This window comes from Lynx canadensis, chromosome A3 (genome assembly GCF_007474595.2).
Source record: "Lynx canadensis isolate LIC74 chromosome A3, mLynCan4.pri.v2, whole genome shotgun sequence".
Classification (NCBI taxonomy): domain Eukaryota; kingdom Metazoa; phylum Chordata; class Mammalia; order Carnivora; family Felidae; genus Lynx; species Lynx canadensis.
This window is the reverse complement of record NC_044305.1, coordinates 9,813,037-9,829,495: the sequence shown is the minus strand read 5'-3', so window position 1 is coordinate 9,829,495 and position 16,459 is coordinate 9,813,037. Positions and strand designations below refer to the sequence as shown.

At 48.7% G+C, this 16,459-nt stretch overlaps 1 protein-coding gene across 2 annotated transcripts in view; it reads right to left on the bottom strand.

Moving 5' to 3' along the window:
* Positions 1 to 2,107: 2,107 nt before the first annotated feature.
* ZFP64 (ZFP64 zinc finger protein) overlaps positions 2,108 to 16,459 on the bottom strand; it is a 91,204-nt gene continuing 76,852 nt past the window's right edge. For both annotated transcript variants that reach the window (XM_030309387.1, XM_030309388.1), the window contains 4 exons: positions 15,979 to 16,125; positions 15,470 to 15,532; positions 6,709 to 6,960; positions 2,108 to 3,966 (listed from right to left, as the gene is read on the bottom strand). In XM_030309387.1, coding sequence (XP_030165247.1) covers positions 3,257 to 3,966; positions 6,709 to 6,960; positions 15,470 to 15,532; positions 15,979 to 16,125 — 1,172 coding nt within the window. In that variant the 3' untranslated portion in view covers positions 2,108 to 3,256. The remainder of the gene's footprint in view (positions 3,967 to 6,708; positions 6,961 to 15,469; positions 15,533 to 15,978; positions 16,126 to 16,459) is intronic.

Genomic DNA, 16,459 nt, shown 5'->3' with positions numbered 1-16,459 from the left:
CCACTGGACTAGGGTGACAGAAAACCTTGGATGAAGGCCAATAAACCCGATAAGATGGAAGTGTTTGTGTGGAGAACACCGAGGGTTCAGGATCCAGACCAGGGGTTTCTTAGAAAAGTCACCTGCAACTTCTAGGAGGCCGCGTGACTGCATTACTGGTCAGAGAACACTCACGATCTGGGGTCTCTTTCCAGGTTTTAACTTGGCACAGGCTCTTCCAGAGCCACCACCTCCCGGCACCCTTCACTACCGTGTGACCAGCTACGTAACTGGAGGAGGCGAGCAGGAGTTTACCTATAACTTCTCGGTAGTGTTAAGGGGAAGGGGGATGGGCCTTTTCCACCTGGTGGGAGCTTAAGGGCCGCCATCTTGGACTACGTGTTGAAGATCCAGCCTGGGTGAGAAGACAGAAGCCACGATCCCCAATGTCAGAAGCTACAGGGCTAGGTCTTGGTCATTCCCCCATCTGCCTCCCCCCTCAACAAGAAAAGGACAAACAGGTAAGCCAACCTCGGTTTTGTTCTAAGCCGGTGGATTGTTATCATTACGCCAAATGCCTGAAGCGGCACATGCAGAGGAGCAAACTGAGAATCTGAGTCTCTGGCTGCAGGTCAGCCACATAGTACCGCCGGAGGCTGGCCTTCCTCGCATCCTTCCTCCTCAACCCCATTCGCTTCCGTCAAAAGGTTTCCTGGGGATGGTGGTCATCACCCCGGCTCAGGTCAACTTACTAGCTTAACAAGATTTTTCTCCGAGACCCAGCCTCGCACTCTCGTTAAAAAGCTTGGATTCTGGAGCTACCCTGCCAGCGGCTGAAACCCAAGTCTGTTCCAGGAAGTTTCTTCACCTTTGTGTTTCGGTTTTTGCATTTGGACAAGAGGCAGGAACCAGGGTGAGGTGGGTGAGGCGGTCCCCTCAGGTGCCAGTGCAAAGTGGTACCAACCATCTCACTGATCAAGGTCAGTATTTTAATGCAATTTTAAAGAGAGGATCCACGTCTGCTCCCGAGGGCTTGCCCTAAGTCCCAGGCCAACTTCTAATGCCACTTCACAAAAACAAAGTGGCTGACCTCAGCGCCGTAGCTCGCCGATCAAAATATTTGTCGGTTATGTAGCTTTTGGGGCTCTGGGCAAGTGCCTCCCACTCTCCCTGACTCCAGTCCCAGCTCTGGATGGCACTGGGAGAGATCAGTGAATGCAGGTAAAGTTTTAGCACAAGGTCTGGCCACGGCAAGAGGAATGGCTTTACTGGTCTGCACCGTCACGGAGGTTTCCCGTAGTTTTGGCATTGACTGTCCGCTTGAAGTCTCATCCTGGAAGGGATGGCCAGTTTACTCGTCCACCTCCTGAATTATCAAGTTTCCTTTTTAGAGTTTTAAGCAATCTCTACACCCCCCCATGGGGCTCAAACCCCCGACCCTTGAGACTAAGAGTCACATGCTCTTCCAACTGGGCCAGCCAGGCGCCCCTATGTTATGAAGTTTTATTGGAACACAGACAAGTTCATTCTTTTTCTTATAGTCTATGGCTGCTTTTGTGCTAAAACCAGAGTTTCTGTCACAAGGGAGACCTGACGGCCCCACGATGCCTCCAATATTTACCGTCTGGTCCGGAAGTCTTTGCTGACCTCTGCCCTATAGGGAATCCAAATTGCTGGATGATACCCAGGGTGGATCTTGGACCTCTGAAAGGCCATACAAAATGGGGGGAAAAATAGGCCTTCTCAAAAAGGCTGTTCCTGTTTACCTGAAGAGCTGTGATACCGAAAGTTCGAGGAACGTTTATGATTTCGATCTATGGGTTCCCACTTGAAAGGTCAACAGCCCCCTGCTACTAGAACAGAAACACAGATAAGACTCGTGACAAACAGCAGAAATGTGACAACAGCATCGGTACAATGCACTGGCATTCGGTAACCAAACACTCCCTTGAACAGTGGAAAACCACAGACGCAAAGCAAGGATTAATTCTATCACGCGTTTCCATCATTTTCATCTTTTCTTCTGGCAACAAAGAGGTCCGACAGGGTTTTATCATTCACCCGATGCCACACCTCAATCAGATACGTTCAAACAACAGAACGCATAACAAAGTAAGCTACATACCTCTTGCTATTTCATAAGTAAACCATTTATTCCCTTGTAAACAATCTATAAAAATTTTCACGTCTTTTCCTTGTTTACCAAAAACAATGGATCGACTTAATTGGTTTTAAAAGCACAGACGTCTAACTTGATGAGGGCACAAAGACCGGACGTGAGGAAAGGTGTCAAAGGACAAAACAGCTTTGGATCAATTACATATCCACTGGCCTTTCCAGAGCCCTCCGAAGTTTCGGCCAAGCAAAATGTCCATCTACAAGAGGGTGGGGTTTCCACTTGTTGGCGCAGCAAATACCAAGTGCTTACTGGGAGGAGACTCTAAGCTCCAGCCATCTCATGCATCACGTGTCGCAGAACCAAGCTGGGGCCCCACTGGGCCCCTAGTCTTTTCTTCACAAAGCACAGAAGTGGAGTTTCGCAATGCGTATGGCAGGCGCAGGGAGTGCTAGCTTGACCTTTGGTGCCACCTACAGATCCAACTGCGTTTCACTTCCCTGAAGCAGAGACCTGGAGAAAGCCCGTGTGCATTCAGAATGCGTCACCCAACGGGCTGGGGCTGGGGCACCCCATGCCATAACCACTCTACTGCAAGGGCGTAAAGACAAAAATGGACCGTCCCTCTTACGTCATCCCACAGAGGAGTCTGCCTGTTTATTAGAAGACAACGCTAAAAGGGACCACACGAGCGCATAAGGCGAACGCTCGTCACCGCCACCCAGGTTAAGAAACAGAACTTTTCCAGCCGCCCCAGGCCCCCCCACATACCCCGCTGTCCTCTTAACCTTCCCCACTGTTTGCATCAGTTTGGTTTTCCATGTCGTCTAAGTAGTTTAATAATCCCATCGGAGATGGATTCGTTTTAGGATCAGAAACCAGCACGAAACCATCCCTACTGGATAGAGCCGTGCGTGATGGACCCCCCCCCCCCCACCTCGGGACTCCTGGGTCCACTTGCTTAGACGGCAACGTGGAGGGCAGTCTCCACACTGGTGCTTTGGCGTTGGTTCTCATGCCAGCGACTGCGGCCACTGCCTCGAGGGCCTGGGAAGTTGGGGCAGCTGTCCCCGGAGCTGGCAGCTCAAGTCTGGCTTGACGGCCTCCACTCGGAGGGCATTTGCCTGGAATCCAGACAGCTGACCACCCTCTTTGGCTGAACTAGAGGCACTGGCTGGGCTCCAGGGGCGTCTCAAGCTGCCCCGTGGAGACCAGGGGGCCAAGCTGCCCCGAGGCACTGCTTTCGGGCGGGAAGGTGACCAAGTCCGAGTTCTTGTTCTCACTCTGGTCGTTGTGTTGCTTCTTATGGCATCTCAGAGAGTCATCCCTGACGAAGGAGGCGCCGCAGGTCTCACAGCGGAAGGCCCTCTGGGTCACTATCTTGGCCACGTGCTGGGAGCTGCTCCCTCGGGGCCCCTCCTTGCCCTGCGGGGCCCGGTTCTCCGTTTTGGTCTCGTCCCTGTGCACCTTGTCAATGTGCTTGGCCAGGCTGCTGGGCCGCTTCGTGTCAAAGCTGCAGAAGTCACACTTGAACGGGCGGTCTTTGCAATGCACCCTGCTGTGCACGCGCAGGGCGGCCGCGCTGGAGCACGAGTAGCTGCACTCGGGACACTTCTCGGGGTGGTCGGCCTGGTGCAGCCGGCTGTGCTCCAGGAGGTCGGCCCGGTCCCGGCCCTGGAAGGAGCAGTGCAGGCACTTGAACGTGTGCTTGATGCGGATGTGCGACTTGAGGTTGGCTTTCATGGTGCAGCGGACGTCACAGAACTCGCACTTGAAAGGCTTCTCCCCCGAGTGCACGATCATGTGCCTTTTCAAGTCCGAGCTGATTTTGAACTTGGCGCTACAGAGCCAGCACTGGAAGGGGGTGTCCCCTAACAACGGAAGGTGTGTTTCCATTAGAGCGGGCAGGCGAAAGAGCTCCCCCCAAACATACGTCAGAATACCTGTAGCCGCAGAGACACTTGGGTCTTTGAACTCTACCTACCAGTGACTCCCTAACAGCACCACTTACCACGTCCGTGACCTTCTCTTTTCCTCACGACAATCTTAGGAGTAGGTACCATAACCCCCATTTCATAGATGGGGTAACGGAGGCTTAGGGAGGTCAAACAGCAGGGATTTAAACTCAGGCACCATGATATCCAAGTTCGTGCTCTTCATGAGGTCACTTTGCTTTCGAATCTGACTCTCACACCTCAAAGTTGGACACGGAAGGGGTACAATTTAGGTTACAGTTGTTCCAAATCCAACTAGGACCTAATCGCTTACTCTAGCGTTTGAGCTGTATTATATCAATCGATAGGAAACTTTAGTAATATAAGCCAAAGTTTACGATTAGACTGAATTTTACTTATAAAATTAATGAGGGAATATGTTGCCCAGCAACAAGTACTGAAAATCCATAGCCTCCTTCTGTACTCTGGAGGCACTGCTAAGGGTTTTTAGGGCTTTGGGAGGTTCCTACTTTAATCATCATCAGCTGAACCTAAGCAAAGATGAGGATCTCACTTATCCTACACACCCATCCTTCCCCCTACCCTCCATTATTGGGTAGGTGTTTTACTCTTCTGGTGTTACCTCCTACATTGGGTAATAACTTCCCGACTTCTAGTCTATCAGCTTGAGAGGTTTCTTGAGGAGTCCTTCCTCTCCATCACCACACTATGTCTTCCTACTCGTCAGGATAGCTTTATTTTCCCATTTAAGTTCCAGAACATTCCCATTCTGACCAGTGAATTCCCAGGCTTTAACTAGTTGTTTTCAGTGTTAGAATCAAATTACAACTTGTGACTGGGTATAGGTCATATTCACCAGAGGCAAATAATGGACCAGAATTCTGTCCACCTCCTTAGAGGGTTACTGTCACACCTGGGCCATGGGATAGTATCAAGGTCAAACCGATTTGCTTTTCTTTCATGCTTATTTTGGTTCGCAGTTTAGCTTAATTCTTGACTGGACTACGCACTGAGGAAAAAAAGAATCTTGCCATAATCTCAGAGTCATCCAGTCTTTTAATTATGTAACAGTTTACGGGAAATTTCTTGTGGGTTTTTAACTTCTGATTTATTGAATTTTCTCTTAAACCTTCTACAGAGGAATTATCTGCAGATTTCTTTACTGCAAACTTAACTATATCCAAATATACATCAAGTATCTCATGCCAAATTAGGTCTTCTCCCTGGAGAACAGCCTATCTTCCAGTAACTTCCGCCAGCAGGCTGGCTGGAAGTCTTGACTTCTTGCAGATTGTGCCTACTTTCTACTTGCATACTTCAGGAAGTTTAGCTGGGTATAGAATTCTTCCTTCAAAATCATTTCCCAGCTTTGAGGACACGATTCCACTATCCCCTTAGAAGCCAACACCACTGAGAAGTTTTCCTAGGTTTGACACTCCCCATCCACCCCCTCTGTGCTTGGAATCTTGTGAACCCTGTCCATTCTCACAGCTCTCTAGAATTGGGAAATTCTTTCTCATTTGATTTTCTCACTTCTGTTTTCTTTTTTTCCTAGGCCTAGTTAGTGACTCCGAACTTCCAGCTTCTTATTCTCAGTTATACAAATCAGATTTTTTTCATCTAATCTCTGGGAAAGTTCTTTACCTTTGTAGACAGCAGCTCTCGTTTTAATTCATACTTTGGTCTCACTGCCTTCTCATAGAACTCGTCTTGGATGCAACATTTCTGCTAGTGGGAAGATACCAATTAGGATGGAAACGATTACCCAAGTACTTGGTTAACTCCAGGATTGGTTCGCTTTGGTGCATTTTAGATCACTCGTTTCCTGCCGTGACTCATAATCCACAACTGACATTTAGATTTAGGAAGGGTAGACGGATTTAGGATTAGACATAGGTGTCATGGGTTTTATCTGCCACTGGGCAGTTGGGGCCATATTGCCAAATCGGCTTTAGCTTCTCCTCTGAGCTATGTGGCCTTGGCAGGTCTACATGCCAGTTTCAAGTTCAGAGCTCTCAGGGCAGTAAGACATTGGCTGGAAGGATGGGCTCCCAATTCTATGTCTGCCTCCCATTTGTCTGCTGGAATTTACTTATTTACTTAGTTTCAGATGTCAGCATTTTCAGCCTGCTCACCATCTTCTATGAATTCACTGAAAAGTCTAATTTTCTCAGCCTCTTGAGCTTCCCAACCCCCATTTTTCCTGAGCCACCATGAGCTGGCTGGTTCTATTGTTATTCAAAAGGGGTCTCACCGGGGGGAAGAGCAAGCTCCTGGCAAAGTCTGATTTCCAGAAACTAGAAACTTGGGATTCGCAGTTCCCGTCAACTAATTTTGTCACATTTCTGAATTAAGGCATGGAATCGGTTTCTGTACAATGACGGAAATGCCTACTTTATACATCGGACTCTGGAGACACAGCCTTGGCTTAACTGCTGTCTTGGGTATTCCTCCCCAGCTGTGGTCTATGAAGTTAGAGAACCCAGCTGTCCGACTTCCATGTGTTACTGGAAGTTGTCTTCTTGGTGAAAAACCACCGAAAATTCCAATTCTTTTGCTTGGACCATCAAATCACCTCAGATGCTTGTGTTTTGAGGAGATGAAGGTTAAGAGGCTAGGTAACAAGTAAGGCACAGGTTTCCAAGGCCAGGGACCTACCTGTGTGGGACCGCAGGTGCACGGTGAGCTGGCTGGAGTTGCGGCTGGCGTAGGGGCAGAGCTGGCATTTGTACGGCCGCTCGTCCGAGTGTATCCGCAGGTGCTTCTTGAGGCTGCTGCTGTCCACGGCGGCGTAGTCACACAGGTGACACTTGTGGGGCTTCACGCTGGTGTGGCAACGCATGTGCATGGTCAGGTTGTCCTTCCGGCTGAAGCACTTGTCACAGAACTCACACTTGTGTGGTTTGTCTCCTTCAAACACATAAGGAAGATTCAAGGGGTTAAGGGTTTCTCTATGAAGAGGGTGGCAAAGAGATCTGACCAAGATGGGAGCCAGGGCATAGGGGTCTGCCTCTTTCTTCGGTCCAAATGCCCAGATAGGAAGATACCATAGCTCAGCGCACTGGGACACGAGAAGGTGGGCTCTTCGTTGATGGCTCACAAATTTTAAAGGAATCCGAAGAAACAGATGAGCTAAAAATCAGACTGAAGGAGAACATCATAGGGCAAACCCGGTTTGGGAGAAAGCGAGGGATTATTAGAAGCATTCAAGTTCAGGTGTAGGGATCTTAGAACAGCTTTCTGGCTCAGCAGCTGACGAACCGCACAGAATGATCGGGATGACTCCTTCCCTTACTTCTACCAAACCACAGCAGCAACGGTGTCTACCCCCAGGCTATTAGAAAGTGAGGGTGCTTACAACCACAGCAACAGTGCAAAGGCCTCAAGGAGCCAGAGAGATTCTGGAGAACAGGACCCTATTGCCAGAACATTTCCTCCAAGGAGTGCTCCAGCCCTCCCCTACAACCACTCCAGACTGATCATATGCAGGTTTAAAAAAAAAAAAAAAATCTACCCAACAAACAAATGCTTAGGGGGAAAGCCAGAACCACAAAAGACATGTCCACGAACCTGAGGTTCTAAAAGCAAACCATTTTCATTTTCGTAACACTTCCTATTCTCCCAGGACTCTCAAGACTCCAAGTTGTCTAGCAGAAAGGTGGTCTCAAGAGGACTTAGATGATGGAGCGAAAGAATCTCCCAGAAGGCTGCCCAAAAGGACAATGGGGAAAGTACAAGACATGAAAGCCAGTTCTAGACGGTCTAGGACAGAACAGAGAAAACAGTCACTTCTCTACACGAAAGACAGCCACGGGTCTTCAGATGGCTTATGTAGAGGCATGAGGAGGAGATCTTCCAGCTTTTAGAAAGAAATGCTCAGATCAGCTTATCGTTCCTCCAACAACCCTGGATGGCAGCAAGAGGAGAGCAGTGTCTGCAAAAGTTCTACAGAAATTATTTAAGTGGAGTCCTATACTTGAACTAGCATGGAGTGGGAAGAGAAAATAAAGCCAGTTGATGACTCAGGGCATCACGCTTGAACTGTGTACATCAGGAAAAAAAAAAAGGAAGATGTGGGATATAATAAAATGCAAACTATTGCTTCCAAACCACAAGAGAACCATAAAAGAGAGGCAAAAGAACACAAGTAAAAGTCAAACTACGTATAAGTAAAGATAAATGGATTAAGTTTCCCTGTTACAAGTTTTAACGCATTTAAGGGGTCAGTTTAATGCTCTTAAGGTAAATAAAAATGACAAGTAGAAACCTATTCTAGGAAACACATATTCTAGGACAGAAAAACATCGTAGGAAAAGTGCTAGAAGAGTATCAACTGTTAGGCAAAACAGAAATCATGGCGAAAGCCACGGAGAAATTCATACTGAAAAGATAAAACCAAGCGGATGGGACTCAAACTTCTGAAATGAATATGGTTTCACAAACGGTTTTCCAAAAGTCAGAGCATATATTTTTTACTTTAAAGTTTATTTGAGAGGCAGTTTGAGCGGGGGAAGGGCAGAGAGAGAGGGCAAGAGAGAATCCCAAGCAGGCTCCGAGCTGCCAGCACAGAGCCCAATGCGGGGCCCAACCCCACGCCACCGTGAGATCATGACCTGAGCCGAAATCGAGAGCCAGACGCTCAGCTGGGTTGCCCAGGGGCCCCAAGAGCATATTTTAAAACTCTCTTTGTTCACGAATCAAAATCAGATTACAAGCTCCTGAGAGATGAACAGGGAGAGCTCCATGGATCAAAACCTAGAGCCTATCCCTGTTTTCAGAGGAATGTTTATAGACTTGAGTTCATGGTTAACAAAAGGCTAAAGGTGAACCGTAGGCAATTTAATAAAGTAGAAGAAATTAGGATACGCAGCAGCTAATCCGTATACACATATAACGGTTAAGAAGGGAGATCTGCTCAAGGAGAAGATAGCAATACCATAGGGTCTTCAATCTCAATATCGCCTTTTTGGTCAATTAGTTCTTTCCTGCAGGCTCTCCTGTGCACTGTGGGATGTTCAGCAGCACCCCTGACCACCTCCCACTAGATGCCAGGAGCACCTCCACTCCCAGTGTTAAGAGTCAAAAAGGTCTTCTGATTATTGACCAGTGTCCCCAGGGTGGGGGTGGGAGACAAGACTACCTACCCGATTGACAACAATTCCACCAGACTCTGGGAAAGAGGAAGGGGGCAGGACGTCGAGCCCATCGTGACTTACGTAGAACTTTACCCCAATCAAATGAAGATTTAATAACAAGGATAACGGTTTAGGAATAGGTCAAATTACAACGTCTGAACCAGGAGGAAACAGATCAACGACCACTAAAATCGCTAGGTCAGAGATGTACCCCGAAGTGAACGATTCACTGCTCCAGTATTCACCATGTGCCCCCTCCCCCCCCAGGAGAATTTTGCCTCCCTGGCCCCGGGACTGACCATAGGCTTAGGTATGGGTCTTGTGCCGCCCAAAGAAATAGAATTCAAGCTGAGGCGTTGCTGTCAGGCAAATCCTTTTTTCAAGTTTTAGGTAATCTCTACACCCAATGAGAGGCTTGAACTCACGGCCCCGAGATCGAGAGTCACCAGCTCTTCAGAGCCAGCCAGGCACCCCCAGGCAAAGGCTTTTTAACAGCCAGGGTGTGGCTGGTCACACGTTTCTCTTGCCCGGGATGACCAGTAACATTCCAGATCAGGGGTTCTTAATTCAGGGCTTGCGGGCAAGGTTTAGGGGGCCCAAGACCTTATAAGGGAAGCAATTTTTATTTCTACTACCTCTAACTGGAAGTTAGCATTCCTACCCACTGTGCAGTCAACACGCTATACTAATAATATAGTCATACTAATAATTGACCTGAGACCCCGGTCAATAGACAGGAACCATGTTCATACCTGCGGGTCTCTTGAAGCCTCATTTATGCTCGTCACTACTTCCCAATTAAGACAGGATCTAGTAGCTGACCCGACATTAAACAGGGTTTCTTCTGGGTTCCTGCACATACTAATGCAGGGGTGAGGAAGGCTGCATCACTAGGTGGTTTTGTCTGGCTTGGAGATATAACGAACAGGACCTTAAGGCATCCAACGTGATGACTTAATACAAGAATACATCGAGAAAGGATCACCACTAGAAGTTTAGTTAGCACCTCCTTGACCTCAGAGAATTATTCTTTTTTTGTGGTGAGAACACTTAAGATCTACGCTCAGCAACTTTCAAGAACGTAACGTTAACTGAACAGTCCCCACACCGTACGTCAGATCCCCAGGACGCGTACGTCTCGGAACTGGAGGTTTGCACCCTTTGACCACCATCTCCTAGTTCTTGCATCGAACTTAAAGAGTAAAAACGTAGTTTGCATCACGTCTGGGTTAGCCCCAAGATTCGGCCTTTTTAACAAGATCCCAGGTGATGCTTTCACTTCTGGTCTTTAGTGTGGAATAGAAAGGGTTAGTCTAGTAGAAGACCACACTGGGCACGTGGGTAGCTCAGTTGGTTAAGCTTCCGACTTAGGCTCAGGTCATGATCTCACAGTTCGAGCCCTGCATCGGGCTCTCTGCTGACAGCTCAGAGCCTGGAGCCTGCTTCGGATTCTGTGTCTCCCCCTGAACACGGACCAGTTGTACTAAAATATAGCTTAACGTCATTTTATCGCACTGAAAAACATTCTGGCGAGGGTCCACAGCAGGAAAGAAAAAAAAAGAAGGTCAAGACCGCCTTTATCTGGCAGGTTCCGGACAGAGGCTGCTGCTTCGGCCGGGTCCTGGACAGAAGATGACAAGGCGAGAAGCAATGATGGACTCTGGGGGACACCGGAAGGGGCCGAGCAGTCTTAGTTGCCACTGAGAGGACATTGTCCTCATAGCCTAATTGACACCCCCCCCCCTCCATCTGCTGCAAGTCCTAAGCAGAGAGCATTGCTGGCATGTTCTATCAAGGCTCCCAGGAAAAGTGTGCACACGTTCAGTTAACGGTCTACTGGGAGAGGGAAAAGAGAAAAATGCCTCCACTCCTTTCATGACTGATTAACCTGCTGCCGCCACCAAGTGAGGAAGTAAAACCTCAGGATAGAAACCTTAAGCCCAACTCCTGTTACGGCGTGCTGCAGGACAGGGCCATCTTCACTTCGATTAAATATTTTCACCCAGGAGAGGGTCGTGTGCGTGACTTAGCTGGCCAAGCGTCCGATTCTGGACTCTGGATTTCGGCCACAATCTCGCAGTTTGAGGGTCTGAGCCCCACGTCGGGCTCTGTGCTGACAGCACGGAGCCCGCTTGGGATCTTCTCTCCCCCCTCCTGCCCTTGCACGCTCTAATAAAACATTAAACACTTTTTCATCCAGGATAAACTGGCATTTGGGCTATATAGACAAAACAGGACTTCTTTTTAATGTTTATTTTTGAGAGAGAGGGAGGACGGATGAGTGGGGAGGGGGCAGACAGAGGACCCAAAGCAGGCTCCCTGCGGACAGTGAAGAGCCTGGTGTGGGGGCTCAAACCCATGAGCTTCGAGATCATGACCCCAGCCAAAGTCCTAATCTCAACTGACTGAGCCACCCCGGAGCCTCGAGAAGACGTAGCTTTAGGATAAAGGTCATAAGATCCACGATCAAGGTCTGGTTTTCCAAGAAGTCTCCAATGTGATCACAGCCAGCTTGCTAATTTACTCTTCCCAAATAGAAGTCCGCAGCAAGCCCACATTCTGGGTACACAGGCCCCCCGTTCTGAGCCACTCCTGTGCCTGCGGCACCCCCACCCTCCTGCCTTTGCCTCTCCAACTCCACCCTCTACGGTTCTCAAAGCGCAGTCCGTGGGTGCCCGGGGGTCCCGGAGTCTCTTCTGGTAAAGCCCGTAGTAGTATGGAAATACCTTTGACTAAGGGGGGACTTTGTTTTCATTGTTGACCTTTACACCTGCCCCAGGAGTCGCTGAGCAGAACTGCAGGTGCCCGAGTACCGATCATCAGCTCTGCCAGCGGTACAGATGCCCTTTACCCCATGCCGTCCCAGGGAGCACAGAGCTCCTTTCACTTAGGAGTAGCTTTTCCCAGCAGCAAATTGCTCTGATTAAGCCACTCCCCCTGAAGCTTTTTTTTTTTTTTTTAACACCTTGTAGCGAAATACGAAGTATGCAGAAGGCACTCCGCCGTGAACCCGAGTACCCCGGTTGTCTGGAGAACAAGCACCGTCACGTGGCTGGGATGCAAGCTAGGTGTCCACACCCCTTGGACTTCAAAGAGCAGACCAACTACGGGTTTTTTTCCTGCCCCAGGTCTGGCATCTGGTAAATCTTCAGAAGGAACTAAGTGAACCTGTCATTGCAAGGAAAGTTACCAACGGGGCGAGGGTAACATTCCAGCTCTGAGCGCAGCAAAGATGAGACGTCAGAATGGAGTCCCTCCCCTGAGGGCACAGCTTCCTGGTTCTTAGACTTTTTTTTTTTCCCAAGGAGGCCGAGAATATGAAGGGATTTTTTTCCCTACAGGATTATGAAATGGGTCAATATTTGGAAGAATCACGTGAGTGGGTCAACCGGTATTTTCAAGAGACTAATGCAGGACATCTAAAAATTCAAGCAGGGGTTAAGAGCCAAAGTAATTACAACAATGGATTTTTAGTTTAACGGTGTGAAAAGGTTGTGGATATGGCTACAGATTCTACACAGCAACTAATCCTTAAGAAGCCACCCTTTGTCGGGTTGGGTAGAATAAAGAACGTTATCTGAAATGGCGATCAATATTCCCATCTCAACCACACGGGAGAGGCCAGATTTTCTTCCGACACCTCAAAACACACGGTGACGGACTGACTACAGGCGTGAGAATCCACCTGACTTCAACAGGGAGATTTGCAAAGGTACAGATAATGCCCCTGGTCACATTTTTGGGGGAGTTAGTTTTTATTCAAGTTTTGAGAGACGTTCTTAAGATTTTAAGTAATCCTTCCACCCAATGCGGGGCTTGAACTTACAGCCCCAAGATCAAGAGTGGCATGCCCTGAGTCAGGCACCCCGGCTGTTACTTTTAGGCAGATATTTTAAAGTTTTTTTTTTTTTTTTAAAGTTTATCTCCAAGAGTGTGTGCACGCACGTGCGCGAGCAGGGAAGGGGCAGAGAGAGGGAGAGAATCCGAAGCAGGCTCCGCACCATTGGCACAGAGCTTGATGTGGGGCTCAGATCCACGAACTAGGAGATCGTGACCTGAGCCAAAGAGTTGGAGGCTTATCTGACTGAGCCCGCCAGGCGCCTCGGGTTTTAATTTCTAATGCAGTAACTGGATAAAACACAAACTTGGGGTGGGGGGGGGGGGAGTCTTCGATTTTTAGATGTAAAAGCAGCTCTAAACAGTGCTTTGAGAACCACTGTTCTATCCATTTGGCAGAGGTCCAGCTGAAGCCTTAAATGATCACCTGCACACGTCACCGCCCCTGCCCCTCAGATCTGTTGGGGATGCCATCTGGCCCATGTATCAGTTCCGGGTTTTTTGTAAACAACCTTTTATAAGCTGGGCAAAGACTTTGTCAGCCTCCATTTCCACAGCTAAAAGTAGCCACGTGATGAAGTTGTGGCCCATCAGACATGAACCCAGGTGACATGTAGCTTCCAGGATGTACCTCGAAGGGGCAGGAAGCCTCCTCAGCCCATGCCTAGGTGAGCTACATCCTCGGGGTGTCAAAGGGACAACAGAAGAGCCCGACTCCCCGGAACCATGGGGGTTGTCCACCATACCTAATTTGGATGGTCACAGGATAGAAATACCTTGGTTTTAAAGCCACCATTAGCTGGCTCTCACTATTCCATGAATCATGAGGGATACTACCTTCGGGGTCATGCCCTGAGGGAGAGATGCTGTGAGCGCCCAGACCCCTCTATTTTGCCACTGGTGAAGAGATTCAGACAACTAGAACATCTGCATTGGACACAAATAGCCTAATCATCCAATAGGGAAGCCATCTGTCCACTCCCCCTTCTGGACAGATCACAGACTCTGAACCCCAAGGACAGGGCCTTGCCTCCTTCCTGTATCCCCAACACGCTCTGTATTTTTCCAATAGATTATTAGTCTAGTCTCTGGTAGCTTTCTCGGTCCACCCTGGCACTGTTCCATGTTCTTGTTGCCCTCGTGCTTGCAGCACACCCCTTTCCCCCTTTCATGACCTACCCTTCCCTGGTGAGAAGGACCCTTCATTCTCTTGTTTGCACGGCACAATGCCCACGTTTGGCAGAGATGACTCATCGCCCAGAGAGCAGCCTGCCTATTGGAGCTCCCAAGTTCAGCTGGGCAGGAGGGTGTCCTTCTGGAAAGGACCTCCCCGCCCTCCTTGATGCAGGATGTGGCCATGACCAAGTTCTGCTGCCATCCCAGGAGTCATCAGGGATTCTGCTCGGGGGTGGGGCAGGACATGGCCTGAGGGAGGGATGCTTTAAGCCCCTCCCCTACTTCTGCTTCCCAGTGGTTAACCGAGTCGGGAGTGGGAGAGCAGTTGCCTTGGAGATGAAGCTCTATATTAAGGATGACAGGGCTATTCTACCAGCTGGGGAGTATTCCCTTCTTAAGTCGTACTCGAGAGAAAGTGGATCATGTTTAAGCCACTTCAGTTTCTGTAAGAGCCAAAAGACCAGTAATTTTTTTCAATTCATTTTTATTTTTAGTCCTTTCTACACCTAATTCGCGGTCGAACTCACAACCCCAAGATCAAGAGTCACATGCTCTTCCAACTGAGCCAGCCAGGCGCCCCACAGACTGCTATCCTAACTCCCACGGACTAGGACCCGAGACCAACGGTGGGCAAAGTTTTTGTAAAGAGCCGGATAGTAAATATCTTAGACATCTGTGCACCAGTCTTTCTAGTGACTACTCAAAGCCACTGTGGGGCCAAAGCAGCCACAGACGACGAATGAGCTGCACAGGTTAGATCTGGCCCACAGCGTACAGACCCCAATTGTAGATCATGGAAACTCCTCTGCTCCAGCCCGTTTTCTGTGTATTCTCAGCAGCTGGCTGCTGTCGAGAAGGAACCTTTAAGAAGCAACCTCATTATGCTCATCTGACATTTACTAGGGCCATAGGGCCTCCGCGGAGCCTTCCCTCCACTCATTTTGTGCCTTCTAAGCCCCCGCCCCTACTGCTCCCTCTGCTGGAATGTTCCTGGTCTTGTCTGGTTACGGAGCCATCTTTCATACTTTAAGAATCTTCAGAAAAGCCCTTCGTGAACAGCCTTGATCCAATCTCCTGGAACAGGTTTCCCGGCACTTTTCCCCCAGCTTCTGACCTTTGAGGTCACAGCCCACCCCACCAGACCACTTCACGAGGCATCGACTCTTCCTGGCCTGCTTACCACATTCTACGCCAACACTTAAATTCATATCCATTTTTTTTTTTTTTTTTTTTTTTTTAAACACTCAAGCTTTCAACAAACAAACGGATACCTGTGTGGATTCTCAGGTGGCGGTCCAGATCTTTCATGCCATGAACAGTTTTGAAGTGGCAACCTAGGAGGGGGGAAAAAAAAAAAACAGCTTTTCTTAAAAAAGAAGCTGGGCAGGTCTGGGCAGTCAGTTGAGCATCGGACTTCGGCTCAGGTCATGATCTCAGTCTTTGGGTTCGAGCCTAGAGCCTGTTTCAGATTCTCTACACCTCCCCCGCTCGTGCTCTGTCTCTCAGAAATACACATTAAAAAGTTTTTGACAAAAAAAAGTTCACTAAAATAAATAAATAAATAAAGCTCCAAAAGGAAGCTATCAGAAGAAATCTGAAGTTCTGGGAAGTCACACTGAGCTCAGATGCCATACAGGATGCTTAGAACACACAGAACGCTCCTGTGTGCCAGGACCATGTGGGAACACAACACAGGGGCTCAGCGGGTAAAGTGAGGCAGAGCTCGTCCGCCAGTACCCGGTACAGAGAAGGGGCTCCACGCGGCACGTTTGGGGTTCACCTGGATAGCAACAGTTGAAGGTCCTTTCTCCAAGCATCACGGTTTGGTCCTTCGACTCTGGGGCAAGGGCCATGGCAGGGATTTTCTGAGCATCACCGCCATCCACGGCGGGACAAGTTGGTTTGGGATCATTATCTAATTCTGAAGCTGAAATGGAGACAAAAAAAGAAAAAAAAAAAAGCGTTACTTTCTCAAATGGAACCACCATGGTGCGTCTTAGGCTAGAACAGCCTTGGGGGGAAAAAAAAAGATGACACATCAAAAACAAAGCCAAGTACGCTCTGGCCTTATAGAAGTCCTTTCTTGAACTACCAGCTTCCAGGAAACACAGGGGACAAGGGAAATGGTAACATGACATACAACTGGCAAGATCCAGGAGGCAAAACTCGCAACAGTGCTTCTCAAATGACCTAGGGAAAACTTAGTTTGCAGACGTTTTCTGATCACACGTGGACATTTTTTTTTTATAAGTTGTAACACA